Genomic DNA, 27,545 nt, shown 5'->3' on the forward strand with positions numbered 1-27,545 from the left:
GTAAGAAAGACATAAAATGTACTGTCTCAATGAATAGTGACATTTAATAACTTGCCACTAAATACCTATGAGGATATATATACATCTAACACAAAGAGAGTTTGATATTCAATTTCTTTCATTGTCAGTATTTCAGTAAAAAGAGTGGAATGTCAAAGTTCAAAATGATAATATATGTCTAGTGTATGTTTTCAAAAATATAAACCCTATATATAAAGTGTAGATTTGAAGATTGAAATATTATCTTCATTTTACCAGTGGACTAACGGAATGAACATTTCTCTATCAGTTTCAATTATTTTTTAACCAAAACCCACAGTTGTTTAATTAGATTGTTGGTACTTTTGGTTTGAGATGCTCACCGTGATTGCAGTCTGTGGTAAGATCAGCACACAGGCTGTTGACAAATGGAGGTGGAGAACAATGTCCCAGCATATTAAATACCTTTTTAAGAGTTGCTGCCTATTTCTGATGGTGCTTAAGGGTCTTTTTGATTTCCTTCATTTTTTAAAGTAGTGCTCAGTAGATTCTTACGCCAGAAAAGTCTGACTGCATTTATCAGCAACACACCTTCATAAGTCATCCCTTTGAAATAAAATTGTTAGTTTTGCTATGTAAGCATTGGTAATAATGCAGTGAGAGGAAAAAAAAAGATTTCTTAAAAAAACCCCAGAAGTGTGTCTTTTCCTGACCCCCAGCAGAGAGGTGCCTTCTGCTTGGAGTGTGGCTGCACAGTCAGGGGGTTTGGTTGTTTTTTTGTTGAAGGGAACTGGCAAGTTTTTTGGTATTCAGGCTACCCAAAGAGCTTAGAAGCATTATAAAACAACCCTACTGACAGTGGTGAAAACACCTGCCTGTACCTGGAAGTTCTCTCCCACATTGCAGCCTACGCACGTGGGCTTTTGCCAGATGTCAAATTAGCAAGGTGGACAAAGAAGAAGGAGAAACTCTTGAGGGGCAAAAACTGGGAAGCAGGAGCGGTGAGTAAGACTAGTGCTTTTTAAAAACAACCATAGCTTGCGATTGTACTTGTGCTGTTGGTGTGTAGGTGAGACCTTCCAAGGTCTTATCCCTTATCGTATCCCTTTAGATTTTTGTTCCATCAGGAGTACACCTGCACCCAGGAAGTCCGTGGTAGAATCTACGTGTTTGCAGCTTGATTATATTCGGGACTTCAGAATATCATAAAAAATGAGCTAAAAATGCCTAACATTTTCCATGATTACTGGAAGTGGAATATTCATCCCTCTATGCAAGCCCTCAAGTAGTCTGTTCCACCTGATTTGTAAAAGCCAGGTGGAAACAAACACAGCATAGATGAGTCTGGTGAGATCTGGCATCTTATATTTTTTGGTTTTCGGGCAAAGCCAAAAGTCAAAACATTGACAGTTCCAAGTGCTCAAGGAAATGCCTTTGATACTGGAAATCCCCCTAGTGCTAAAGCCTCCACCTGTGCCAGCTGCCTTTTATTGTAGGGAACAGTGTGGAAGAGAGGCTGATGCTGGCTGTTTGTCCTCTGCATTACAAAGAGGCTCGATGCTGGACAGATTCTGACTGTGGCATTAAGACATGACTTTTAAATCTTAAAAATCAATCCTGCCTTTCTCTGTGTTAGAGTAAGAACAGAATCTTAAACTGCTTTTAACATGAGGTGTTGAAAAACACTCAAAATGACATTGAAGTGTCATGATTTTGGCTGTATTATGTATGGTGGGGTTTTTTTAAATCTTTAAAATTCATAGCACCTTCTTGATAAAGTAGACTGATTTTCTACTTGCTCTATTCAGTGTGGAATATTTCCAAATTGATTTTAAACAGCTATTTTTTCAATTTGAGTAATTTTGTTACAAGCTAATAGACAATGCATAAGCATACCAGCATTTTAATGTTAACATATTTGTTTCAAAGCTGTTATCAGCGTTAAAAAGCACAAAGCTAAATGTGGTTGCTAAAACATGGGATGCAATATGCCATGTAGTGCTGTGATTCTAAGCTTTCATGCATATTTATTATTTTCTTCCAAATTGCAATGCTATTACTGGTAGATATATCAGCGTTTTAGACTCAGTCTGTAATATGTCATGTAGTGGGCAACATTTTGAGAGGCTGAGACGTATTGATCCACAACTGAGAATGCCAAGAGGGAAAAAGCCTGACCTAGACCAGTGCTGTTTTAATTATATCACGGTTTGAGATAGTTTATCATTGTTTAGATTAGTTTTAAGTGTAACAAGTAAGTGATGCAATGCATTTCAGTGTTTGTAAAGGAAACTTAAAAGGTGGGATTTTAAAATCAAGTCCGGTTTCTGCCACAGCATTTTGCTTTCTTACCCAGCCCAGCAGGCAGACACGGCCCAGTGCTGAGAACCTGAGTGCCTGCATCTAGTCTGAGAGGCCAACCCTTATGTTGCTTCATAAAGCAACAACCTCCTTTTGCAGCAACCTGTGTGTTACTGGTAAAGCAATGAGAATGAATGTCATGGTTCCTTCTCAAACACCCAGCATGGCTTCAGCTGCTGTATGTGGGACACTGACACTCTGCCAAAGCATGGAAAGTCACCTTCCCCCCTCTTAGCCCCTGACCATATCCATATCCTTGCACAGAGACAATGTGTTATTTTATAACCTGTAGCTTTTTTAATGTAAATGATGACTTCTGGATGTGAGGACAATCTACAGAATTCAGCCATCACTATCTTTGCAGCAGAATGAGGACAAGGTTTTGAAAGATGCCTTTTTTACAGGTAGTTGCTGTGTAATTGTGGGGATGATGGTGATGGTGGCAATGAGAGGGAGCAGGTCTGCTGCTCTGTGCCTCCATACACACTTCAGAGCACTTCCACTAGTGTTTAGGCAGGTGCTGCAGCTACTCTTACCACTAGCACACTCTCCATGCTTTTTTTCACCTGTTTGTGGTTCTTCTGCTCCCCCCTTACTCTTCAGGTATTTTGGTGGTTGGTGGAACAGCCACATCTTAAAGCTCATGGCAACCAATAGGCTTCTATCTCCATGTACCACTTCTGCTACTCCCTTGACCCTGTTCATTCCCCTCTCCACTGGATAAAATATCTGTGGTTGCCTGCTTGTTTTCTCATCACTGTGTACTGGAGGAGGTCATGGTTTTGGGAATCTGGGGCCAGAGCTGTGTCACCAGCAGTGCCTTCTGCCCCGGGTGCTCTGTGCTGCGCTCTCAAGATGAGCCTGTCTTAGAGATGAGATTTGTACTGATACCTCTTGTCTTTTGTGTCTTGCTCAGAATCAGGAGGAGCATGGCAGAAAGTAGCCCACAGCATAGTCTGTAAAGGAAAAGAGCATTACAAGGGGATAAGCTGAGAGAACGGTGTGTTTTTTCTCAGTGATGATAGTAAGGTTAGGATTAGGTGTTGGGATGCATTGGTTTGGTTCTTCTTTCTGCCTTTGGCTCGTCACGTGTCATTAGGCAAAATGCCTAACCAGTTCCAGTAATACCATCTGCAAAAAGAAGTGAGGTTAATATAGGTCATACACTGTAAAGTTCTTGAGCATAGTAACATGGTGCATCATTTTAAAGAAGAAAAATGAGATTGTGGTAAAGAAATGTGAAACTTAGCAAGCAGATAACAATACAGGAATTCCTTAAACTTCCTTCTTGTCCCACTAGTCACTCTTGGGCAGATATACTGCTGCTTTCTCTTTGGAGAGGAAGAGGAATGGCTGTTCCAGCAGCCTGAACTGTTCCTGCACCCTGGCATCCCCCAGCACTGCTTCTGCATGGCAATATGGGAAGGTGACTTGGGAGCATGTTTCCTTCTGTGCTTTAGTGTGGCCCAAAGCCAAGTGCCACCATTGACAGGAATTCCAGCTGTGGTCTTTGGACCTGGAGCACATGTCAATTATTTGTCTTCTCTTTCTCCATACCACATAGGGATTGGATTGGAAGGAATGCTCTAAAAATAGCAGGTGCCTAAGCTGTGTAGCTGAGCAACAGAAGGTGGTATGGCTCTTCCTGTTGAACCATCTAAAGAAACACATTTTAAATGAACACACAAGAAACCAATACTAATTAAGTAACAGTATTCTGTGGAGACCTGTGGTAGACACTATAAGAGTGCATTAGCAAGCTATGCATAATTCAGCAATGCTGAATTCTTTCAGACATCATCTACAGGGAATTTTGCATAAGTATGGACTTAATAATTTGTCCCTTTGTGTGCATGCATAAGTGTTCCTAAGGGCATCGTTTGGCCTGCAGAACCCCTGTTACCAGAGGTGGTGTAGAAGAAAGGAAGCATCCATGCTGAGTCTTGAAAACCAAGCTGAGATGATGCGATGGGTCTAAAGGTTGTCTTATTTGTAAACAGATGTTAAATGTGGAGCCCTATGATGGGATTATTATTTTTTCCCCTCTATTCAGGCACTTTTTTGAAAAGAATTGCAAAAAAATGGACAGTTCACAACAGACCAAGTTGTAAACTAGCATTTTTCAAAATGGTAGCTGAGATACAGGCATGTGAAAACATGCATAGGCACCTAACCAAGTGGTCTGGCACCATAACCTCACGTGATGGAGCTAAAGCTGCTTGGTGAGTGTCATGGTTTCAGAGCCCAAAATCCAATTCTTGATTCCTAGCCCCCCTCCCACGTCTCAACCCAGTGTGAGATGGGTTTTCCAGACAAAAACACCAGACTCAATATGTGGGGAAGGAATATATATTACAGTGACTGTACACATAAATAAATAGTATAATACATTACATACAATCTTAACTCTATCTCTACCATGACAATAATATTTACAATGGGCCAAATCTCTTCTCCCTCCAAATAAAAGTCCAGGAGAGAAGAAGAAGAAAAGACCCCTTCCAGTCTCTGAGCAGCAGGTCTCTCTAGAGTAGCAGTTCTCTTCTTCTCTTCCATGCGGCAGAAGCTGTTGCTGGCTCTCTGCCAGCACACACGAGGGAGGCCTCCAAGCCCCTCTTGGCCCCTCGTCTCCAAATGAAGGGTCTTTCCGTGGGCTGCGTTACCCCAGACAAAGGTTGCTCCACCACGGTCATATCAACGAAGTGCAGCACTTCGTGACGGTCTGGTATCTTCAGGGGAAATCAAGCCCCTTGTCAGAGCTTCTGTGCTCTGCCTCAAGATGGCTGCTAGCTTCTCTGAAGCTGCAGCAAGGGGGGGCCCAAGGTCACCTCCTCCACACATTCCTTTGGCCGTCCTGGCTTTAGCTCTCAGGAGGCCGGAGCTTCTTAGCTCCTCTCTGCAGTGCATACTGCACTCCAAGACTCTTTCAAATAAGAGTCTATCTTCCTCCTCTCTCTCAGAGGAGTCTCCAGGGAGTTTGGGAAGTTTTGGTTATTCAGTTCTTACCCAAACCCTCTCTCTGCAGTGGCTTGGTTCTCTTTTCTGCTGCTGCTTTCCTTTTCTTCTGACAACTCTGTGTCTGCCTTAGCTGCATGCCGGCTTATGCTGCTCCTGTGGTCCTTATCTGTTGGCTCTTTGCCACTGCTCTCCTCCATCCACTGCTGCTCTGCCGCCGCTCTTAGTGTCTCTTACTGCTGCTTACCAGGGAGAAACTCCCCCAGCTCTTAGTTACAGGCACTCAGCCCAGTTTAACACTGTTCCGAGTCCCTGTAACCCCAGCCAAGGGACTGGGGGGGGGGGCAAACCCCCCAGGGGCTTCTGCCCCGGCTCCCTCGTGGCTCACAACAACATGGCTACCCTTCTTCTAACAACAAGTACCACTTCTTCTTTTCCGGTCTAGAGATATGTTTATATTTTGCAGGAGTGCTGATTGGGTCAAACCCCAAGGGTCACCACCCCCTGGGGGTTACCACTTCCTTAGTTTCAGGGGGAAAACCTGGTTCAAACCACTACAGTGAGCTACTTCCAAAGTGAGTTGTAACAGCTTTGTATTCTCTTCTCCTCAATGGCAAAGTTAAGCAAGCAGGGAATGCATTTTATCTTGCCACTGGAGTAGGATAAGGACGTGTTAAGTGGACAATTACGATGACTCAACTGACAAGAATTAGCTACTACATTAGCCTTTTATATCTTGCCCTGCCTCTTATTTTCAGAGGGTTAATAACCTGGTCGCCCCTAGCCAGGCTAATTGTGTATGAATCTGAAGACCCTTAGTTTAGGTACTCATAAAATAGAAATGATACTTGCTAATGGGACTTTATGCACATTTGATACTGTACTATTTTATCACTGCTACCTTGTCAGCAGAAACAGAGGGTGATTTTTCAGGTCCTCTCAGCAGTGTGCCTCTTTTTGCCATCAGTCCTAGGAACCTTGGAAGGGTGTGTGTTTGCCCTGTGTCACTGTATATTGTTATATCTGAGTTGCAGCAACCGAGATACATTTGTGCTCATTGCAAATACTTACAAAGTAGCATGGCATAATTGTCCCTCTGCAAGCATCTCTGTCTAAACTATTGTTTAAAACTGCCAGACACATCTTTGTTCTTTATTAAGACTTAGGCAACAACAAAAATTCTGTAGTTATCGGGAGATAATCATTCCCCAAGGGCATTTGGAACACTTCACAACCAAAAGGTTGTGATTACTCCACAATTGGTATACTGCTTATTATTCCTTATTGCTTAATTATGGAATCAGAGTGTGTTTCCTGGATGTCATCTAAATAAGATTCTCCACTTCTCATGCTCTGCTTCAGTGTTCTGTGGACTGGAAAGCTTTGTAGTGTTTTGAGATGATGTAGAGGAGAGCAATAGGGCAGGCCAGTTAGGGAAGCTCTTCTGACCTTTGGGAGACCGGGGCATTCAATCTGTGCCCTGTCAAATGCTTGCTGAGAGACCTCAGGCAAGTCACTCAGCTTCTATATACCTCAGCTCTACACCTTTGTTCAGGTGCTACCATAAATGAGGCTGTGTATCTAGAGTAGAAATCATATAATGGACTTCGTCCTGATCTCTCAATATGGATTCAGGCAGTGTGGTGTGAAGACCGTGACTTTCTTTTTGGTGTCTGCACATTCAGCTTGATTATTTTGAGGGGTCTTTGGTAGAGTGCAGTGGCTGAGGGTCACTGTATGGGGGGTGAGAGTGCAAAGGAAGAGGAGGTTTAATGTCTTAAACCAACCAAGTTGACAGCTGGGTTAAAACTGGTTGGCAGCCAAAAGGGTTGTCCAGCAGTGGAACAGGCTGTCCAGGGAAGTGGTTGAGTCACCGTCCCCAGAGCTATTTAAAAGAGGTGTAGATATGGCACTTAGGAACATGGTTTATTGATGGACTTGGCAGTGTTAACAGTTAGACTGGATGAACTTCAGGGTTTTTTCCAACCTGAATGTTTCTGTGGGTCACTGAAAGCACTCCACCTGATTACACGAGACCCATGACTGGTCTGGCTCCCAGCAGTGCCGAGAGCTCAGTTGCTCTTGGCCAGAGTGAGTCTCTCAGACAGAGACCGCAGCACTGTTCCCATTTCCTAAGGTTCCTTCAGATTTACATGTGGTGAAAGCAAGCTGCTGCAGTTGGTGTTTGCCAGGCTGTGGTGCTGTAACGCTGGTGGGTCACTGGGTTGGCAGCAAGCCCACTTGAAACAGGCCTGTGATGTTTCTGTGTTTCAAAAAGGCTTCGATGTCACCACTCTTTGCTGATTCAATGGGTCTTACGTGACTCGATGCCTTGAAAGGCAATGTACTGTTGTGGTTATACATGGAAAAAGAGTAGAAAGTGTGGTTTTTTTCTGGGCTCACCGGGCCTAGAAATGTCCCCCAAATAACTCAGTTTGTTTAATCTTTGATTTAGTGCTTCGTTGAATCATGTAACCTTACTCTAAGGAAGGGGAAAGCCATCCAGCATGTATTTTAGCCTTAGCCCTTGATTTTTTGGGTGTATACATTCAGAGGAAGATGAGAAGATGGGTGATAGAACTCAGGTTTCTAAATCATCACCTAAATTTCCAGATGAAACTCTTGCTGAACTTTATTCCTTGGACTTGTTTTTGAAAACTTGAATAAGAAATAGACTTGGTGGAACTCCCTTATTATTACAAGGTTGGCATAAAGTGTACTTAATGAGGTGCCTTTTTTGGTAGCACTTGATTTTTAAATCCTGCTTTTCATTCCTGAAATCCAAGCGTTAATAACACCTTTCATTGTGGCTCTCTCTGCTAGTGTGCATCTTCTTTCTTCTGCAAGAGGCTGCATGCAGTCCTGCTAGCAAGCTCTTGTGTCATAAAAAGAATTTGTTCAGGAAATAAAAATGTATTGTTTTCATTGTTAGAGGATGCTACTAAATTGGCTGTATGTTTGTCTAATAATCACATCTAGAACTGATTATTCTGGTAATAGCCTTAAGATATTATTTAAAAATAAATATATAAATGCACTACTTTTGTACTAATACTAGTTTTTAATCTCTTCTTGTTTCTATGAAGTCTGAATGAGATTTTCAAAATTGAATAATAATTTGATCCGTTAATCTTTTGAAGCTAGTAATTTTATTTTCCCCTCTTTGCAGTCTCTGAGGCTCGCAAATGAATAGAGCTTCATTACTGGAGTCTGCATTTAATAACCATTATCCATTATCTTGTAATTAAGACTCCCTGTAACGAATCATGAGGACAATGCAAAAATACATAGTACATTTCTTTAATGAACTGGAAAATGTTCATCTTGTTCTATTTAGTAATGAGTTGCTGAATAGTCGTTAAATCCACTGGAGAATAGAGCTAGATGGATTTTGAAGACTATCTTGAGTTTGTGGTTAATCTATTAGAATTAAAATTTCATCTTCTATTTTTATCAACAGCTGATTAGAAGTCATTCTGTTTGACCAAATTGATTAGAAGACCATATACAAGGGCAGCTGTTGTTTAATGAAAGTTTTTAATGAAACTGTACCATAGAGACTTGTAATTATAAGACTTATAAAAGCTTTGACTTACCTTATAGTGGAAAAAAAAGAAAAGTACTGCACTGAAGGACTTTAAGTGCTACATTTCAAAAGGGAAATTAAAAATATAATTTGGCAATGTTGAAGTTTCACTTCCACTGTTCTTTGTTTTAATGTGACTATCAGATGTCCGTAGTGTCTCTCTGGAAGGGAGTAGCTCTGAAATGTGTAACTCAGTTGTCTCTCCTGTGTGCTTCGTTCTTTGCAAAGCTCAATCATCTAGTAATTACCTCTTTTGCACACTGCATGTTCTCTGAAGTTAGAATGTTTTTCACAAATAACTGTTTTTCTTTAGAATGGAAATTGTCACAGGAGGGTGTGACTTAATCACCAGTGGGCTGAGTTGGTGCCTTGTCAGGAAGCCTGTAGAGAAAACCATGGTCTTAACAAAACCCAAAGTTGGTGATGCCATTCTATTATGTTTAAATCACAGGACACTGAAACATGCCTGGCTTTGTCTTAACTTCCCATCAGGCTGGGACCCAGCTGTGTGCCAGTCAGCTGTGTCCTGAGGAAGACAGCTCTCTGGAGTGTGCTGCAGCACACCGGCAGGATGTAGCCTAGGCAACTCTTCCATTTGAGCCAGTAGTGAAACTTCCCTTCCTTGCTCTAGGGGATGTTGTAGAGGCATCATCACTCACATAAGAGACAAAATGGACCCTAAGCCAAATTTGAAGTGGAAGCAGATGCAGTTCCAATTGACTTAAGTGGATGATGCACTACACGATGTTTGAATTATCCCTCTTCTTCTCCCAATTACTTTTGATAATTAATGATCCCACAGTACACCTTTTCTAAGAAGTAGGTTCCTAGGGATGAAGTGTGTCCTAATGAAATGAAAGAAGTTTTATCACTGTATTGTGTCAATGCACAATCACACACTGCAAAGCACATTTTTTTTGGTAGTTTCTTAGCTTTTTGTTTTACTGTGCTGCAGGATTCATTTTAAACCAAAGCAGAACAGCAAGAATACACAAGAATGTTACTCAAGTATTAAGACAGGCAGTGGAGAATATTGTTCACAAGTGGGAAACCAGAAAAAAGTAAGCTAAGGCTAACTTTTGTTCTTCAAATAATACATGTTTTGACCTTGTTGCTGCATTGTATCAGGCCATGGCTAAGTAGATGCAATGTAATTAAAAAAACTGATGAAAATAATACCTATTCAGAAAGATCCTTGTGGAAATACTAAAATGTTGATTTATATGAAAATTTTTTTCTGAGGAAATAATTTCCCTTGTCGTGATTAGTCAGACACATTCCTATTAATGTATAGGTAGACATATACTGAGTATCTGTACAGGAACATGTATTATATTGGATTGTCCTGAAGAGATTGCTGGTTTGATAGCTCGAGCAAATAATTAGGAGCTGGGATGTTCATTTACCCTCTGGGATGTCTGACTTACTCTAAAACCATGTGGGTGTAATCCTCCTCCTCTGCCTCGACCAGAGCAAGGTTAGCAGCCACACCACAGGGACGTACATGTGAAGGAATGCTACATAATGGCTGTGAAGCAGGATGATATCTTTGGAGGGTGTGAGCTCTCTATGTGCAGGGTGACTCTTGTTCTGAAGCTGCTCTAAAGCTTTTTACTTCCTTTCAGGTTCTGATTTTATAAAGACGTCTACAGGAAAGGAGGTGGAAAATGCAACCCTTCCGGTTGGAACAGTCATGATGAGAGCCATTAAAGAATACTACTGGCAAACTGGCAACAAGGTAATTCTCACAATCTTTATAAAAATTAACCAAACAGGCTCACTCAGGAGGAAGTAACAACATAATAGGATTTATTTGCTAATATTTGTATACTTTTTTTTTTTTAAATGTGCTTTTGGATTTTCTCCCCCGAAAAACTGTTACTAAAGGATCATGCAATCTTAATGCATCACCTGCTGCATTTGAATTTGAATTTTGTTTCACCATTTGAGGTATTTAAATGGTCACCTCCACTAACAGGGCAAATCTCAAGCTAGTAGTGATTGGCCAACTCCCATAAACCTCAGCAGAGCTATACAAATTTCGAGCCATCGAGAGTCTGTCCAGTGTGCACAACTGTATTTTCTGACTGGCAACCCAAGGGATAAATTTTGCTCTTTCCTCCCTTGCCAGAGAGGCTTTCCAAGGGAGATCCAGTTGTATCTTGTTGTCTGGGATGGAGGGAAGGAAGGAGGGACAGGGACTGGAAGAACATCAAGTCCTGGTACAGAAGGTTTATCTGCTAGGTCACTGTTGAGTGCTGTCACTAGAGGGAAGAAGCAGTGAGGAGCACATGGCAGAGATAGTGATGAACTGTTGACACATTGAGAAAGGAGGAAGTTAACAGGAGAGCTTAAGACACCTCTCATCTCTTTTATCCACAGATAAGTGGGGGCTGCCAGTTAGATCTGGTGCTGGAGTTCAGCAGTGGGCTTTGTCCACACCTTCGGATTCAGGGAAGGGAACCATGTTTCTGGCTAAGAGCCTCTCCCTGTTCCTGGGCCACCCTTCCTTCCTCTCCAGTTTATCCTTCTATCCTTTCTGCAGGTGGCCTTGCAAGGTACAATGTCAGGACACGGGGTGAGCAGTAGGATAGGGTCTGAGATGTCTTCAGGGCCTGTTGGAGCTTGAGGAACACATGACAGCAGGTTAGATGTGTGTCCACCTGCTCTCTGTAGTCATCTAGGTGAGGCCAGCATGGATCCCTGGGCTGTCCTCACTCCTCCCTTCCCCAGCCTGAATCTCTCTCTGCCACACAACAACCTGAGCAGCTCTGACAGTCTTGTTTTTGTGGGAGCATTTTCACTGCACCAACGGGAGGCAGATCCCTGGGGCCGGGTGACTCACCTCGGCACCAGTGCTGCTTGCACGAGCTGTGTGCCAGAAGTTGGGCTCTGCTGCATTAGCACAGCTTTGTACCTATAATTGGATATAAATGTTGAATTCACCTTTTGCTTTAAAAGGATGCATTCATGGCGTAAAATGTGTTATTAAGAATAAGTGCTTATGTCTGTGTGCATGTGTGTGTCAGTGAATTAGATGTAAACTGACTTTGTGTACTTTTATTAACTGAAGACAATATTATCAGTGACAAGAGATTTCTAAATGGTTTCTTTAACAAACTAATTTTGCTGCTGTAGGGATGCTTTCTAGCAAGGCGTTGCCTGGGAAAAACAGGTTAATACAGAAATTAAACTTCTTCAAGGAAAGGAGCAAGTTGCAGAGTAACATTTATTGACTGATAAGCTGTGGTGGTGATATGAAAAGTGTGCAATATAATGGGAAATAATCTTTTCCTGTCATTATTGAAGGACATACATAAATTGGTTTTTCTGTTGGGAAAACTCCCAATCCAGAAAAACTTATTACTTTTAATAATGTAAGGTGAAGAGAAAATTCTTGAGGAGATGAACTTATTAAGCAAAATAATGAAATGCTGTGAAACAGCAGGAAAGTAGTAGCTGGACTTTGTACTGCTCTTGAATTAAATTCCAAGCCCCTTTCCTTTTTGCGTTTTTATGGTAGTCAGATATTCTGTTTGGAAAGCTGGTAAATGGAGAAGAGGACAGGCTTGTCTTTGTCAGCTTTTTTTTTTTGCAGAGAAAAGAGCTTTTAGACTTTGCTAAAAGGGGAAGGAATTCTGAATGATGTTTTCAATTCTCAACTTAGTTTTACTTGGTTTTGCCACAGATTACCTCAAAGAGCTGTAACATTTCTAGGAAGAAATCTAAAATTCGAATTTCATTAGAATTTGTGAGGGAAACCACATTCCAACTATTTTAATTTATTATCTAGAAGATGCTTTTCCGGTTGCTGTGGTTTAAATTCTTTTTGGAAATCTAATGTTAACAGATGGATGCATACCCTCGCATCTATTTGTCCATCCACAAAACCACAGTCTTTGTGGTTTGGATTTATCAGGCTTTTCCTGCTGTTGTTCTTTTAGTCTTATTCGAAATATGCCATTATCACAATGCTCTAGGGTGAGAGAGAAGGATTTATTCTGTGTTTGTTGGTCCTGAAATCACTATATAAAGATTACCAAAGACATTTAAAAACAGATACTTTTGGATTCTACTATTTTAACCGTAAGGTACAAAGAAATCCTCAATGCAGTGAGGTTTCAGAAGCTTATATGAAAAAAGCAAACCAATAATTCTTGCAGAAGGCAGAGGTTTATGGCAGAGGGAAACATATGAAGAATTGCCGTGTTCCTCATATTGTTCTAATTTACTTTTTTTTAATGCAGAAACATTTTTTCCTAATTCTCCTTGTTTTCCAAGAGTTTAGTTAGCTGCTAAAGGCCAACATTTTAACTAATGCAGGTGTCAAAATTTTTGATAGCTGTGTATCACAAGCTGTGTCTCGGAATGAGATGTGTTTAAATGGCACATGAAAGACTGGCATTAGGGGTATATGCCAAGTCACCTCAGTGCTGGCTTTGCACAGCAGGTCCATCATGGGATTCAAGATGTGCTTTACCCCAAAGATAGGCTTTACTTGGCGTGTGTGCCTCTAGTACATGGCAGTTCACCTGACCAAATATGACGAATATCTCACAAGTGACTGACAGCATATCCAGCATGGGAGGGAAGTTTTGCAGTTCCTGTGAAGCACAAAGCTTTTGATTTTTGATAAAAACAAACCTAATTTAATTCCCATTTGGAAAATTTTAGTGAAAATTAAACCTCTAATAGGTTTGAATGTACAGCCAAATCACATGTAACTCTGGCGCACAGGGTTTTTATGAAGTACAGCCATCTTTCACGCTGTCCACGAGTCTGCTGCCTCACATGCTTTAATTCAGCATCTCTAGTGTTATTGCATGTGTATTTGTTGTTATATATTTGGAATTAGATTGTGACATGGGCGTAGGTGATTGTGCAGATGTCCCAGGTCTGGGCTAAATCCCTTGGCCTGATATGTGCAGTAAGCAAAATAGTCCCATTAGACCTCAAGCCCAGCTCCTGAGAAAGTGCACGGGGTTCAATGGTATTACTCCCTCTGAACGGAAATGTTATCTTTCACAGTGATGGCTGAGGCTTGATAGCTCTCAGTGCTAGAGCTTATCCTCTTTGCAGTCAGGTCCTTACTGGGTAGAGCTGTTACATACACCACAGACACTGTGAGACTGCAGGTGTACAAACATTTATTGCTCTTCCTGGTGTTGCTGACGAATGAAAATGCAATTGTGTATTGAACTTTTTTTTCTTCTGTATAAAGGTTGGATTTAAACCCGCCGGGGGCATTCGAACAGCAAAAGAAGCTATCACTTGGCTTATGCTGGTGAAGGAGGAGCTGGGAGTGGAATGGCTGACACCAGAGCTCTTTCGCCTGGGTGCCAGTAGCTTACTGGGAGACATTGAGCAACAGGTTAGTTGTTGACAGCTTTCAACTTCTGGAGATAGTCATCTTTCTAGATATGCTGGCTTACTGATTTTGCAGAAGTAGAACATGCATCTGATTCATTGTTAGTGATGTGTACTTCCAGCCCAGCATTTCTTTAAATGTGGCCTGTCATCACAGACACCTGGGACTCTGATATTCCAGCAGCTGACCATTGTCTGTTTGCAATGGAGTGAGCAAAGAGTCTCAGTTTGTACATGTATGGAGTCTTTTGCAAATGCATGGCAGTGCACTCCCCTGCACTCCCAGCTGTTGCCAGTTCAACTGACCCTCAAAATACCTCAAAATACACTGTACCACAACTGTTCACCATATATTTCCATGCTGTGGAGAAAGTTGCATCTCATCCAAACGCTGCTGATAGAGAAGCTTTTACGTGTTGATTATTTCCTGAGGAAGAAGTTTCCAATGGGAAGAGGGGTTCTGACCTATCTACCCTTGACCTACATCACTAGCACAGGGTATCAACCCCGAAGGATTCAGCATAGTTGGGAACAGTGTAGTGTTGGAGGAACTACCAAAACGTTAAGGCTTCTGAACTTCACTCCCGTGTTCACTGAACCCAGGAGATAAGGTGATACCAGCTTTAACCAATTCAAAGTTTGAGAGTCCTTTTTCTGTTGATGCCGGGAAAACATGAGTTTTGAGGGAGGAGAAAAGTACCAGTCTGTTCCCTTTCCCCATCTTTCTAACAACTGAAATACTGACATGTCTTTAGAAATATAGAACATCTGAGAGATGTCAGTTTATATTCATGACTGTTGAAAACTCACTCCTGCAATGAGGATAATATTGGCTTGCTTCATTGCCAGACTTCCTCTGCCTCACTCTTGACCTAAAATTATGCTCCTGGTTATACAAAGCAGCATGAGCCTTCTTGTTGCCACTGCCATTGCTGCTGAGTCTTAGGACACAGCCAGTGATTGTGTCACACGATTTCTTCTGATTTCTTTAATATGCCAGGGTTTGCATAAATGCCCCAGTTGTGACCAAAGCTCTGCTATACTATGCCATCAAAAAACATGGAAGATAAAATGTCCCAATCATTATATTCAATAAAACAAACACTGAAATCATCAAAATCAGATGACAAATAAAAGCATTGGCTTCTGCCTGTCTCTTTTTGAAAAGCAATAAGAGTCTTTCCTTTTTACCTTTTTTTTCCAAATACAGCAGCAAGAGCTGCTATAGTTCATATTCTACAAACAAATATATAAAGGTATATTACATCATATTTTATACACACACACAAACAAACATCTATCATCTTCATCTGGCATGCCTTTAATTTGTTACTTCCTTGACACTTTCAGTTTTATAGTCATATATAATTCCATCATAAATTTTCTTTTTTTTCTTGCAGATTTTCTATCATGTGACTGGCTCTTATCCACTTCAGCATGAACTGGCAATGGCTTAGACATGAAATCAGCTCAGGATTACTTTTACAAAAGAGGTCTTTAAGCAAACAGCATTCAGAACTCTTCTGACAACCAAGTGCATATGATGGAATGAAAGACCTAATTCTCCCTTCTTCATATTTTATAGTATTTAAAAATATGCTCAAGTCTGGTGGTTGTACTTGATCCAAAAGCAGAAAAAAATGGTATTTCTGAAATAGTTAAATAGTTAATACTTACAGATTTGCAAAGTTAATCTTCCAAAGTTCCTCAGACCAGGCTGAAAAGCTTATTAATGGCAACACTGAAATACTATGAAAGAGATTTAGGTGGCCTGGTAACACTTTGCAGTCACAGAATATGAAGTATCTATGGAATGTTTCAGATTGCTAATTAAGAGCTACTGATCTTGAAATAGATTTCCATTCACCTCAGACAAAATCTTCTGGCACAAATGTGTTGCACTATTAATTGTTATGTTGATTCAGTTTCAAGCATTATAACTGGAAAGAAGAATGAAACTTGGCTAATACTGTCTTTTATAAAATGTCTTCTGTATCAAAAAACCCCACCTCTTTTTTATTTTTTGTATTTTTCCCCTCAAACTTGGGCACAGACATCCATATTTAGACCCTTGAATAAAAGTGGCTTAATTTCTAGAGCAGCTGAGTATCCACAGTTGCTCCTGAAGTTAATGGGAGCTCTGGGTGATCAGAACAACTGAAAATCAAGCAGTCTCTATATAGGTGCCTAACTATGCATTCAGGGGCCTATTTTTAGCCATTTCACTCTTAAAATTTTAGTCTAACTTGCTTAGAAGCTCCCATTCCTGTCTCCTGTCATTTTAAAACACATTCATGCAAATCTTTCCATTTTAATGTAGGGGGGTTTGACTGTCAGTTTGCAGGTGTCACTGCTGGCTAAACTTCAACTTTGCCATTCTAAAAGCAATTCTTTAATTTAAAAGGTGAATTGAATTGTGTCCTATATGGGGTTTAATGCTTTAATGTAAAAAAAACCATACTTTTCTCAGAGCACATTAAGAATAATACTGAAATCATCAACACCTTTTGAATATCAGACTGAAGCTGGTGGATTCATTATATCAGAACTGCATTCTGCTCACTAACCAGAGTTGTACTAAAAACTTAATTATCTTATCGTCATGACTAGTCTCACTGACTTAAGTAGGTCTCATCATGGAAGTAAGAGTAGGAGGATTTTGCTGTAAATCAAGCTACAAGGTACATTTATTACAAAGAGATTTATTATAAAGAAATAACTCGGTTATTTATCTGGTTATGCCACCTGAATCACTAGTGTGCTACAAACCACCTTGGACAGATAGGAAAGCTGATTAGGGAAAAAAATCAGAGAAACAACATATAGAGAAAACAAAATCCTATATTGCAATGCTCAGTACTAAAAATGGGCCTTAATTTCTCAGGAAGTAGTTCATCCAAGGCTCTCTGTCTTCTTCTGCTTTAGGTCTCCTCACAGAAAATGAGGCTGAGCTGTAACACTATTTTCATGTTTATTTTCCTGAAAAGTGGCCCTTTTTGCCATGGGTTTTCGTTCTGAGTTCATTGCCAGTCTCTTCAAGGAAAAATCCAGTGCCTGTTTGCATATTGAGAGGAAGATTCTGCTGCTCAGCTTTAAGAAATACAGAGCCTGTTATTTGAGGTCAGGTCCCACCGGGTGCTTGCCAGGCTGACCCTCTGCCGTGCCCTCCCAGCAGCCACACACTGGATTTTGCTGCTGTTTAGCTCTAGCTGTATAAATGTTGGTGTGTGTTTCCATAGTCTCATATTAGAAAGTCATGCCACTTGCAAAGTATCCTTTTTTGTTATTGGTTGACTTTTGGACGTTTAGGGTGAAGATAGAAGATGCAAACTGTTTTCGGAGATGCTTTAGTTTCCAGGTGAAGGACTCTGTGTAGTTCCCTAAGATTAACGGAGGTCCAGCTTTGCCACCTCACTATGTAAAGTGAGTCTCACCTCTGAGAACAGCCTTATTGTTTCCACAGAAACTATGTCAATTAGTGAACTTGCCCAGGAGGAATTCTGTGGAATCGGCCCCCGTTTGTTCTGATGTACACACAGGCTGTTGGTGGTTACTTCACTTCAAAGGTAACAGGCTCCGTTTGCGGAGGGAGAGGTTCGGCTTCCTGAGAAGGCAAAGAGAGCTGCTTCCCTTTTCCATGAACATTATAAACACACTGATGTTAAATACTGTGCAATTCCAGGCCAACCAGTGTTTTGGGAGAAGCTGGCTTGGAGAGTAATTTTATACATTTTTTTCTGTTGAAACCTATAACACTTTTTTGGAAAAAAAGAAAAAAAGTAACAGAGTCTGTAAACACATCCAAATAAAGATGATTCTGGTTTTGGGGTGTTTTTTTTCAAAGAATAAGCAGAAGGCTCAGTGTTTCAGAGCAACTGATTGTCTTTGTTAACTCCTTGGTGACACAAGTGAGTTATATTCAGCCTGTGTCTGTTCCCCCAACATGACCCAGAGCCTTGTCTCTTGCTCCTCTTCCTACAGAAGCTGCTGGTACCAGCCAAGTATTGGTCTGTTGACAGCCCTAAGTGATGTGAGGGGTTGAACCTGGGCCGAGGATCCCATCAGGAGCAGCAGGGAACTGGGCTGGAGACAGACAACAAGGCATGTCCAGGGGCCCATCCATGAGACTTACCAACAGCACAGGTCTGAGGTCCATTGCACAGGCAGGGCTGGAGACCAGCTGAGCTGGAGTGGGGCTCCTGGGCCCCTGCTGTGCTTGGAAGAAGGCTGGGCAGAGCCACAAGCATCACTGGGCTTATGCCAGTACTGAGCCTGTGAGAGAGCCAAACACAGGGGGATGCAGGGACTAACATGTTCTGAGCTCAGGTCAGAGGCCGGCATCCCCAGGGTCCAGTTCTTGGTCCCCAATTCCAGTTCCTCAATCCCTGTCCCCTTGTCCCCAGTCCCTGGTCCTCCAAGTCCCCAGTTTCTTGTCCTCAGTCCCAGGTCCCCAAACTCCAGCCCTGGTCTCCTGCATCCAGGGACACCCCTAACCCTGAACCTCCTGCTCCAGGTGGACCAGTGAGGGGGCAGTTTGGGGTGAAGGTGGCACTCAGCACCATCCCCCTGTCCCTGTCCCCTCCCCGGGGTCAGCAGGGTGCAGACCCTGCTGGGGCAGGGGACACACATGTCCCCTGGCACAGGGACCATGGGTGGATGTTCAGGCCCCACACAGGTCCCAGTCTTTGGAGGGGTCCCGTGCCCCAAAGGTCTCTCCCATCCTGGAGAAGGGATGGGTCCCATAACGCAGCGTCCCTGGGGGGCAATCCCCCATCCCAAAGGGCGTGGCAGGACCTGCATCCCCACCCACAGGGAGCTGGAAGCCCTCACCCTGGGGTCTCCCGGGCTTGCTGCCCTTCACCTGCCTGGCACTTCCACTGCCCCTCTCTTCCCTCTTTCCCAGGTGTTTCCTGATGACTGTTTGCTGCTGTTTAGTTCCCGTGGTCAGCTGAGGTTTATCGAGGCTGCTGCAGCTGGTTGTCAGTCCTGTAAGCAGCACGTGAAAAGCAGAGGACCTGAGTTCAGCTGGGAGCTGGGGAGGGGGCGGCACTCGGTTGCTGCACAGACTTTGGGAAAAGTTCAGATTTAGCACTGTGCTTCAGGCCATTAGAAAAGGAACAGGCAATTATGCACTCACGTCTAAATATATTTCAGAGTATAACATATGTTTTGTGCAAGTCAGTCTTGTATACTAATTTATTATTTTTATAACACTTATTCATTTAGGATTTTAAATAGCTTCATTTTGTAGACCACATTACTTTGAAAAGAAGAGAATAAATTCAAGAAGAAAGTCAAGTAGAAACTGCAAATCTAGAATATTCTGCATCAGCTTATTTACAAGGAGAGGGAATTGGGAGTGAGGGTAAGCTTTTTTCCTGGTTTGTAGGAAACAAAGATATTAAATAGTAATTATATGTGAAGTGCACATAGCAGCTGGGACAAGTAATACTTTGATATCTTTATTTCATCAGTCATATAAGTTCATTTTTTCATTTCCTTTGTGAAGCAGGGAACATACATTATATACCATAGCACATGCCACTGAGACAAAAAAACCTGATCTACTTTTAATTTTATTTTGCTCAGTTGGAACTTTGGCTTCCTGCCTCTCTGGGGTTGAAAAACCCCACAAACAACAACAGCAAATTTTATCCAAATCTTGGTGAGCTTTGCTGAAATTACCAGTGCTGATAGCTGGATGATATGTATCATGTGGGGTAGGGAGTAGAAGGAGAGAACTGCTTTTAATTAGATGTAACCTGCCCAGGAAAGAAAGAAAAATGTTCCTCTGGTCAGTCCTTATTTAACAGGGAAACCAAAGAGAAGAGTATTCTTAATTTGCAAAGACACCATCGGTAAAATTACCGTTAGACTGCTTTTATTACAAATCCCAGAAAACCAGAATTGTGCTAAATTAAGACACTGTAATGTGTAGAGATGATGATGATTTCCACCTTTAAGAACGATCAAAGCTTTCAGCTTTGGTCTCCATCTTTGCAAAGGGCCTGTCCAGCCTCAAGAAGAGATGACTGAGAGGAGATCTCCTCAATGTACTTAAGTATCTGAAGGGAAGATTTCAAGAGGATGGAACCAGGCTCTTCTAAGACTTAGAAAGGGGCATCAAGAAAGCTTGCAATCCTTCCACTCCTTAAAAACAAGAGTGAGCAAATGATCAGATCCCGACCAGCTCTGTTGTAGAGACCTTTCCTCTCTTTTAAGCACTTGACAGATCCTTCCCACTCCATAAGGACCTACAGTAACTGCTTACCAAGAAAAAGTTTAATATCCTGTAATGAAATTTAACATTGATGCAATGAAGACGTACCAACAAGGTGCTCTAACCATTCCTAATGAGTCTAGTGACTTTGTGTGTCTCTGTTTTAAGCGCTGGGGACATCTTGTGGATTGCTAATTCTTGGAAATTGCAGAAAATAAGGTCTGAAAGCAAAGCTTTCTTGAGACATAAAAGTTTCAGATCTCTTCAGATCACAGGGAGTGTTTGAAAACACTGAATTGTAAAAGCATAAATCTAAAATTGCTTCTTTAGCTGAGATGAAAACAAAGGGCTTTTTAAAGAACGTTAACAAACTGAGGAAACCATACTGGAATTAACTACACTTGTTTTCTTCAAGTCTTGCTTTCCTTATAGAGGGAGTAGAATAATCCCAGAATCACAGAATGGATAAGGTTGGAAGGGACCACAGTGGGTCATCTGGTCCAACCTTCCTACTCAGGCAGGGTCATCCCAGAGCACATGGCCCAGGATTGCATCTAGATGGTCCTTGAATATCTCCAGTGAGGGAGATTCCACGACCTCTCTGGGCAGTCTGTTCCAGTATGTGGTCACCTACACAGGAAAGAAGTTCTTCCTCATGTTCAGGTGGAACTTCCTTTGCATCAGGAATCTTGTGCATCAGTTTCTGCCCATTTTCTCTTGTCCTATTGTTTGGCACCACTGAGCAGAGCCTGGCTCCATCCTCTTGACACTCTCCCTTCAGATACTGATGGACGTTAATCACATTCCCTCTCAGTCATCTCTTCTTGTGGCTGAACAGGCCCTTTGCATACTCAGCTGGTGGAGATCAGTGTCATCTCTATATAGCGCAGTGTCCTATAAAACCAAACCTTAAAGTGCCTGGAAAAATGAGGGAGTGCATCATAAGCTGATTTTTTTCATTTCAGTAATAGCATGTGCTCTGTTTTTATTCAAAGGCTTAAATGAATTCTCACCTATTTACTAGGTGAGACAAGTGAACCAGCCAACCAGTTCCCTTCCTACATCTGGGTCGAGCCAGTGACCAGGCTGGTTTGGTAATCCCATGGGTTAGGGGTCCCTGCCCCTGTCTCAACCTGGAGAGCAAGAGGGTGGAGGAGCCTGGAAAGCTTTACCAATGAGCCTAGCAGCTGCATGAACCAGCCTGTGCTCTCAGTGCCTGAGAGGTTGCCCTGGGGCTGGAAGGTGCTAAAACTCTCTGTAGTGATTTCTGGTCCATCGAGAACTCTATTTTTTTCCTACCCTAATGCTCAGACCTGAGCAACCAGCTTCTTAGGAGAAGCTGAAGAATGCATATGCTCCATGATTTAATTTAATTACATGTAAGATGATTAAGGATGTTATCTTCATTTCCAAGGGAAATGAAACATTCAGCCAGCAGCATGTCAGAAGTCTGGCTGAAGGCTGGCACGTCTCAGCACTGGCTGCTTTCTGCTGCCTTCAGCAGAGTCTGGGGCTTTCTTCAAAGTACAGGCACCGGCTGACCCAGAGTGTGATTTCTTGCTCTAACTTATTTAAAGGCACGAATTGAAACAGAGCAAAGAACGACTATCCAGGCTCTGAACAAGAAGTGCTTTGTGTTCTAGTTAGTATGTATCTGTCCAATTCAAAAAAAACCCATGAAATCCTTCACCCCATCTGATAGCAGCTGTAATGAGGCCTCTGGGAGGGTGGTGATGGGAAGATGTAGATAAAGGAAAAACAGAGGGGTAAAAAGAGAAGTTGTGAGAAGTAAGAGAGATCATCACCACTGCTGTTATTGCTTCACAGAAGTGTAATCTTTTGTGATCTCTTTGGAACAGGAGGTAAATAATAAAACACAAGGGAGGGGAAAAAAAATAAAATAAATGTAGCGTTGTGAGTGCATGTTAAAACAGATGTCAGATTAAAAATAACTGAAAAGGAAATTCTACTGTAGGGGAAAAACTGCTTTTTCCTTCAACATTTTATATTCCACCTTCATTAGGCGAAAAGTGAAAGAGCTGTAAAGGAAAAGAACTTTTGTTGTTTCCCTCTGAATGTTAAGAAAAGCCTAATGCGAGCGCAGAGGGGTTGCTCCGTGGCACATGGAGCTGGAGCAATTCTCAGGCTGAAGCCCAGAAGCCGTAAGGATGTTAAATAGATGCTGTGTGTGCTGAGCCCTGGGACTTGGAGCTTTAAACCTGCAGCACTGCACATTCAGGTGGTTTCATCCTCTGCATCCTCCTTCCCTTAGTCCCTTCAGGGTTGACGAGTCCTCTAATGTTGAAAAAAAATAAACCCGGCAATCTGGTAGGATCACATCATCCAGTAATGCCCCTCTAACTATAGATCTATGCACCAGGGACTTCCTTCTAGTTCCTTCAGCCCTTTTAAATGGGTTGTTTTAGTGTTTGATGACAGCAGAGCGGGGAACATCTACACAAACCCATATTTTTCCCCACATGGCAGCCTGATCACACCCATCCTTGGAGATGGCAAGTACTCACAAAAATACCTGTGCCAGTCTGTAAAATAGTGTCATCTCGGGTCTCTTCTACTAAACGTTCTTCAAGATGGCTCCTAAAAACTCGTGATCTGAAATATGACCTGCCCTGCACCGGTTTAAAGCTCAAGAAGCTTTAAAGATGTACCAAGACCTTGAAGACGTCCCAAGGCTGGCCTGGGAACCATTACATTTCTTGGGTTGTTTGGCTTGTTCATGTTAGGTAATGAAATGAGAATAATCTTTACATGGTTTCCTTCTTTATTCCTGAATGTGGAATGCAGGTTTAAATAAAAAAGGCACAGCTCTGTGACTAATGCCTCAGCTTACAGGAAGAGTCAGAAATGACAGATATCTTTGGCTACTGTTACAGTGTGGATGTCCAATGTATTCAAACAACTTGATGGGATCTGGAGTGAGTATATTTCTGCAGTGATTGAGAAGAATATCTTTACTTTTCCCTACTATTACCCTGAGCAAATTCCCACAACTCCTATTTCTTTTAGACACTTAAGATAAGGAGGAGGCAGCTGAGACAGAAGTAAAAGGTATCCCCAGCAGACCGAAGAAAAAGCTGTTTCACAATTCCTGAAACTTTTCTTAAGCTTGTCCTTACAATGCCAGGTAAGAACCAAATGCAGAGTCCTGAAAATAACTGCTGGTGAGCAAGAACATCTTGGCATTATGCTGGCTTAGGATTTGCCAGAGAGGAAGGAGCAGCTGTAGCCCAAAGCAATTCCCCACAGCTAGTCAGGGTGAAACGGGTATGTTAGCAACACAGGAGGGTACACTGCTTCTTACATGTCAAATTAGACAGTATTAGCAACGTGTTCCATTTTCAGAGAGGATGGCCAGGTATTCATAGCCACTCACTGGATCAACTCTGCCCACAGACTGTCCTCAGAGGCACAGCAGAGAAGCAGGGACGTCCCCAGTACAAATGACCTCCTCAGCAAAGGTGGGCAGGCAGAAGTCTCCAGGAGGTTTCACCTGTGCTCTTTCCAGTAATCAAATTTCGTTCACTCCCCACCCCTGCTTCTCACTAAAAACCTCATGACCTTCTGCTCTGAATAAACAAATAAATAAATAACTAAAAGTCACTTCAACAGAAAATTATCTATCTGCTCTTAATTGAGTATGTGTTCCCCGAGCTGCCTCCTCCAGTGGAAATTTCTTTGTTAAGTGTTAATTCCATTTCATTTTGCGGATTGTGGCTGCCATTGTCTCCATTAGAGGGCCTCAGAGCAGTGTGTTACAGTGTTTTAGGATCGGATTTAAAGCTCTATATGTACTTTGGGTCTAATTTCCTGCTGTACAGCTCTCTTAAACTCAATGGGGTGTAAAACTGGTGCAACACACAGAGAGAAAAAAAAAACGTACCACACCTCAGAATACATCGGTGCTTTGGGTTTTTGCTGAGGAGATTAAGAAACGCTGAGATGCTAAGACAGGGTTTTAAATACACGTGTGACAGGTGAGGCAGATGAGTAAGTTAATTGCTGCTTGTGTGGTTGAACACAGTGTAATTGGTCAATAGGGTATGTTTCCAGAGAAGAGTAGTGAAGTGCGTGAGCAAAGCACAAATAGAGCCTTAATCCTTCCTTAGAAATTACACTTGTTCTAGGCAGAAGTTAGAGTCTGAAACACTTATAAGAGTCATAAACATTTTATTCTCCATTATGCTCCAATTGCGGCGTTGGCGAGCAAATTGCTTGGACTGAAATTTTCTAGGTAGATGTCGTCATTGACTGAACTTTCTTCTAAAAAAAGTGTCAGAAAATAAAGCTGAATAAAAATAGGGAGTGGGCTGGGAGTTTTCAGCCCAAACCTAGAAACTGGGACAATTGAGATCTGTGAAATTCCCACATATGAGAGAATGAATTTGTGGCAAGGGGGAAAATGATCCCAATCTATGGCACCTGCCTTTCCTGGTGTTAGTATTGTGCATGGTGCGAGCTGGAGTGTAATTCCATCAGCAGGCAAAAGCTAGACTGGGGGGAGAGAAAGACAGTGGAATGGGTTAGAGAAATAAAGGAAACAGGGAGTGGTAGCAGGGAAAGTGGAAGGAAAGGCATGGGGGAAAATGGCTCAGAAGACCAGATGCAAGAGCTGGCAGGTGCACAGCAAGAGTGAGGTGATCCAGGCAAGAAGAGTGGGAGTGGACCTGCCAGAAACATGATGCCTTATCAGGAGAGGAGGAATACTGGGATCAAAAGCAAATGGTTCACAAATGTGATCTCCTGTCCATTAGTTTAATTTTGGGAATGGCTAGAAAAGAGGGACAGACAGATGGACCAGGGAACAAAATTGTCACTGAAAGTGGCATTTACGAAGTTTGAGAGATGGTGGCATGGGCAGCTTAGTTTTTTGTAACTTTGAAATGCTTTGCTCTCCCGACTTCAGTGTTTATTTCTTGTTACCTGTCATGCATGTTGTAAATTTAATTCATCTGAGCAATTAACTCATTGAGGCAGGGATTGATTTTTTTTTTTGTTGTTCTGTTTTCACACAGCACTTCCTGAGGTGTTTTGTGGTTCTTGGCCAGTGCCTTTGCACGTCACTAATGTGAACACAGGCGATGCCATGTGGATGGAGGTAAATGTGAATGCTGGCAATGGAGGAGAATGGCTTAATGCAAAATACTGTGTTTATGTCGGGCGCACCAGGCAAAAATAACATGGGGGAAATTAAGGGTGAGTGCCAACAAGTCTTTCTGTAAGTCATTATCTGAGGTTGTTTGGCAGCCCACCGGGGAGGCAGCAGAAGCCCCTCAGCTGGGACCCAATCGAATACAAGACAACTTCGTTCAGAAAGCACCAGCCTGCATGGGGAGGCAGATGAGCTGGATGGTCTAGTGGGTCCACTCCATCTTTAATTTCTCTGATTCTGCACAGCCTTCCCCAAAAGCCAGCACAAAGGAATGTCAAAAGACAGAATACATATTCATGGACATTTCTGGAGCTGCAAACTATGAAAAGAAATCAAGTCACTCTCATCCATGGTCTGAAATTCTGAGTACACTCTAATCCGAAAGGATACCAGCCCACAGAGTGGTGTATGAAAATCTTATAAAGCACTGCAACGGTCCATAAATAATTTTCAAACAAGAAGCTTTTTGTTTCAGTGATGGCAATACTGAAAAGGGAGAATGGCAAATAGCCGTCAAAAAGCGGCTGAAACAGCCTGCACTCTGTGCTGATGTTAACTTTAATCACTGTGAGAGTTACACTCGGAGTTATCAGTCATTTATTAGAAACTGCAGATGATCATTGCAGAGGTTTAGATTAATGTGGACCAGAGCCTGGTACTTTGCCAATGGGGCGCCACATGACGGGCAGCCCATGGAATAAACATTCTGGCACATCAGAGCACTATAAATCCTCCAAATGAAAGAAATTAAAAAGCCAGGAGCAATTTTGAAAATGATTTATGATTGGAGGTGCACTTAGGGATGCTTTTATTGTCACAGGAACATCTTTCACATCCTTAAGGTGACAGACCCACTCTGCTTCCCTCTGGATTTCCTGGGCTACCCTGTGGGTGTGAGCACCACGGAAGTGTGCTGGGGGTTGGGGGGCATATGGGCAATTTAGCAGCATCCCCCATGTTGTGAGGGTTGGCTTTGCACAGCCCAAGGGCGAGAAAACTGCAAATCCATTCTGACATCTTAAGTATGAGAAAAGACATCAGTCGTGGGGTGGTTTTTTTCCTTTTACATCTATACCATAACCATGCTCCTAAGTGCACATATAAACATTTTATAACATGGATTTGGAATAACACTTGAAAAATAAACTTAAGAATAGTTCCCAAGCAGAAGGTATTCTTATCAAAATAGCAGTCTGTTGCAAGTCAGCCCTTTGCTCCATACATAAAAAGATGCAGCACTATCTGTTAGTGTACTTCTAGTGTAAATATTGCTAAATGTTTCACTAAAATACAGTTCTAGTACTGGTGTAGATATGTTTTCTTAAAAAGTGCTTTCACTATAAGCTGAAAGGTGAAGGACTGTGGTTTGCAGGCAGAGTGCTCTCTTGCTTATCTAAGGAAGAGCAATGGTGATGCGAGTGAAAGCCTGGATATCTGGTATATCCAAGATACAGGCATATGGATTAATCATGCCCCAAGCCAGTGACGCCCTGGGCCATGGACACAAAGCTACCTTTGCTTTGCTGCTGTCCTGGTTTCAGCTTTGGACATGCCTTCCAGCACTCGGCCTCACGCCTCTTGTTCTTCTGGGGTGTCACTGGGGTGTCCCACGTGGGCTGCCATGCACATATACCCACCAGGGCCAGCTGGTTTGGATACATCTGGATTAGCAAGCCTGTCTGGTCATTACTGCTTCTGACCACAGCTGGAACGAAATTTTTAAAAATGTAGTCTGCATGGGTGGTGGTTTCAGTTAAAGGCTTACACATCTCCCAGTGCTGCCCATCTTCTTTAGGTGACTGTGGATACCTGTATTGGACTAAAAACCTTTTCTCCACCTGTTCCCACAGCTGACTTCTTAGAAAGGGTTAATTTTGCATCTGTCTACTGATCTTTTTGATGTTCCT

The 27,545-nt window shown here is 42.2% G+C and overlaps 1 protein-coding gene and 1 long non-coding RNA gene across 2 annotated transcripts in view; both read left to right on the plus strand.

Moving 5' to 3' along the window:
• DERA (deoxyribose-phosphate aldolase) overlaps positions 1-16,703 on the plus strand; it is a 53,432-nt gene extending 36,729 nt beyond the window's left edge. The window contains exons 7-9 of the mRNA XM_027699706.1: positions 10,507-10,619; positions 14,103-14,252; positions 15,649-16,703. Coding sequence (XP_027555507.1) covers positions 10,507-10,619; positions 14,103-14,252; positions 15,649-15,705 — 320 coding nt within the window. The 3' untranslated portion in view covers positions 15,706-16,703. The remainder of the gene's footprint in view (positions 1-10,506; positions 10,620-14,102; positions 14,253-15,648) is intronic.
• A 7,335-nt stretch (positions 16,704-24,038) lies between these two features.
• LOC113975550 overlaps positions 24,039-27,545 on the plus strand; it is a 31,159-nt gene continuing 27,652 nt past the window's right edge. Inside the window, exon 1 of the long non-coding RNA XR_003536850.1 lies at positions 24,039-25,584. This is a non-coding gene — a long non-coding RNA (uncharacterized LOC113975550). The remainder of the gene's footprint in view (positions 25,585-27,545) is intronic.

The sequence above is a fragment of the Neopelma chrysocephalum genome, unplaced genomic scaffold (assembly GCF_003984885.1).
Source record: "Neopelma chrysocephalum unplaced genomic scaffold, ASM398488v2 Primary Assembly neopelma1_139, whole genome shotgun sequence".
Classification (NCBI taxonomy): domain Eukaryota; kingdom Metazoa; phylum Chordata; class Aves; order Passeriformes; family Pipridae; genus Neopelma; species Neopelma chrysocephalum.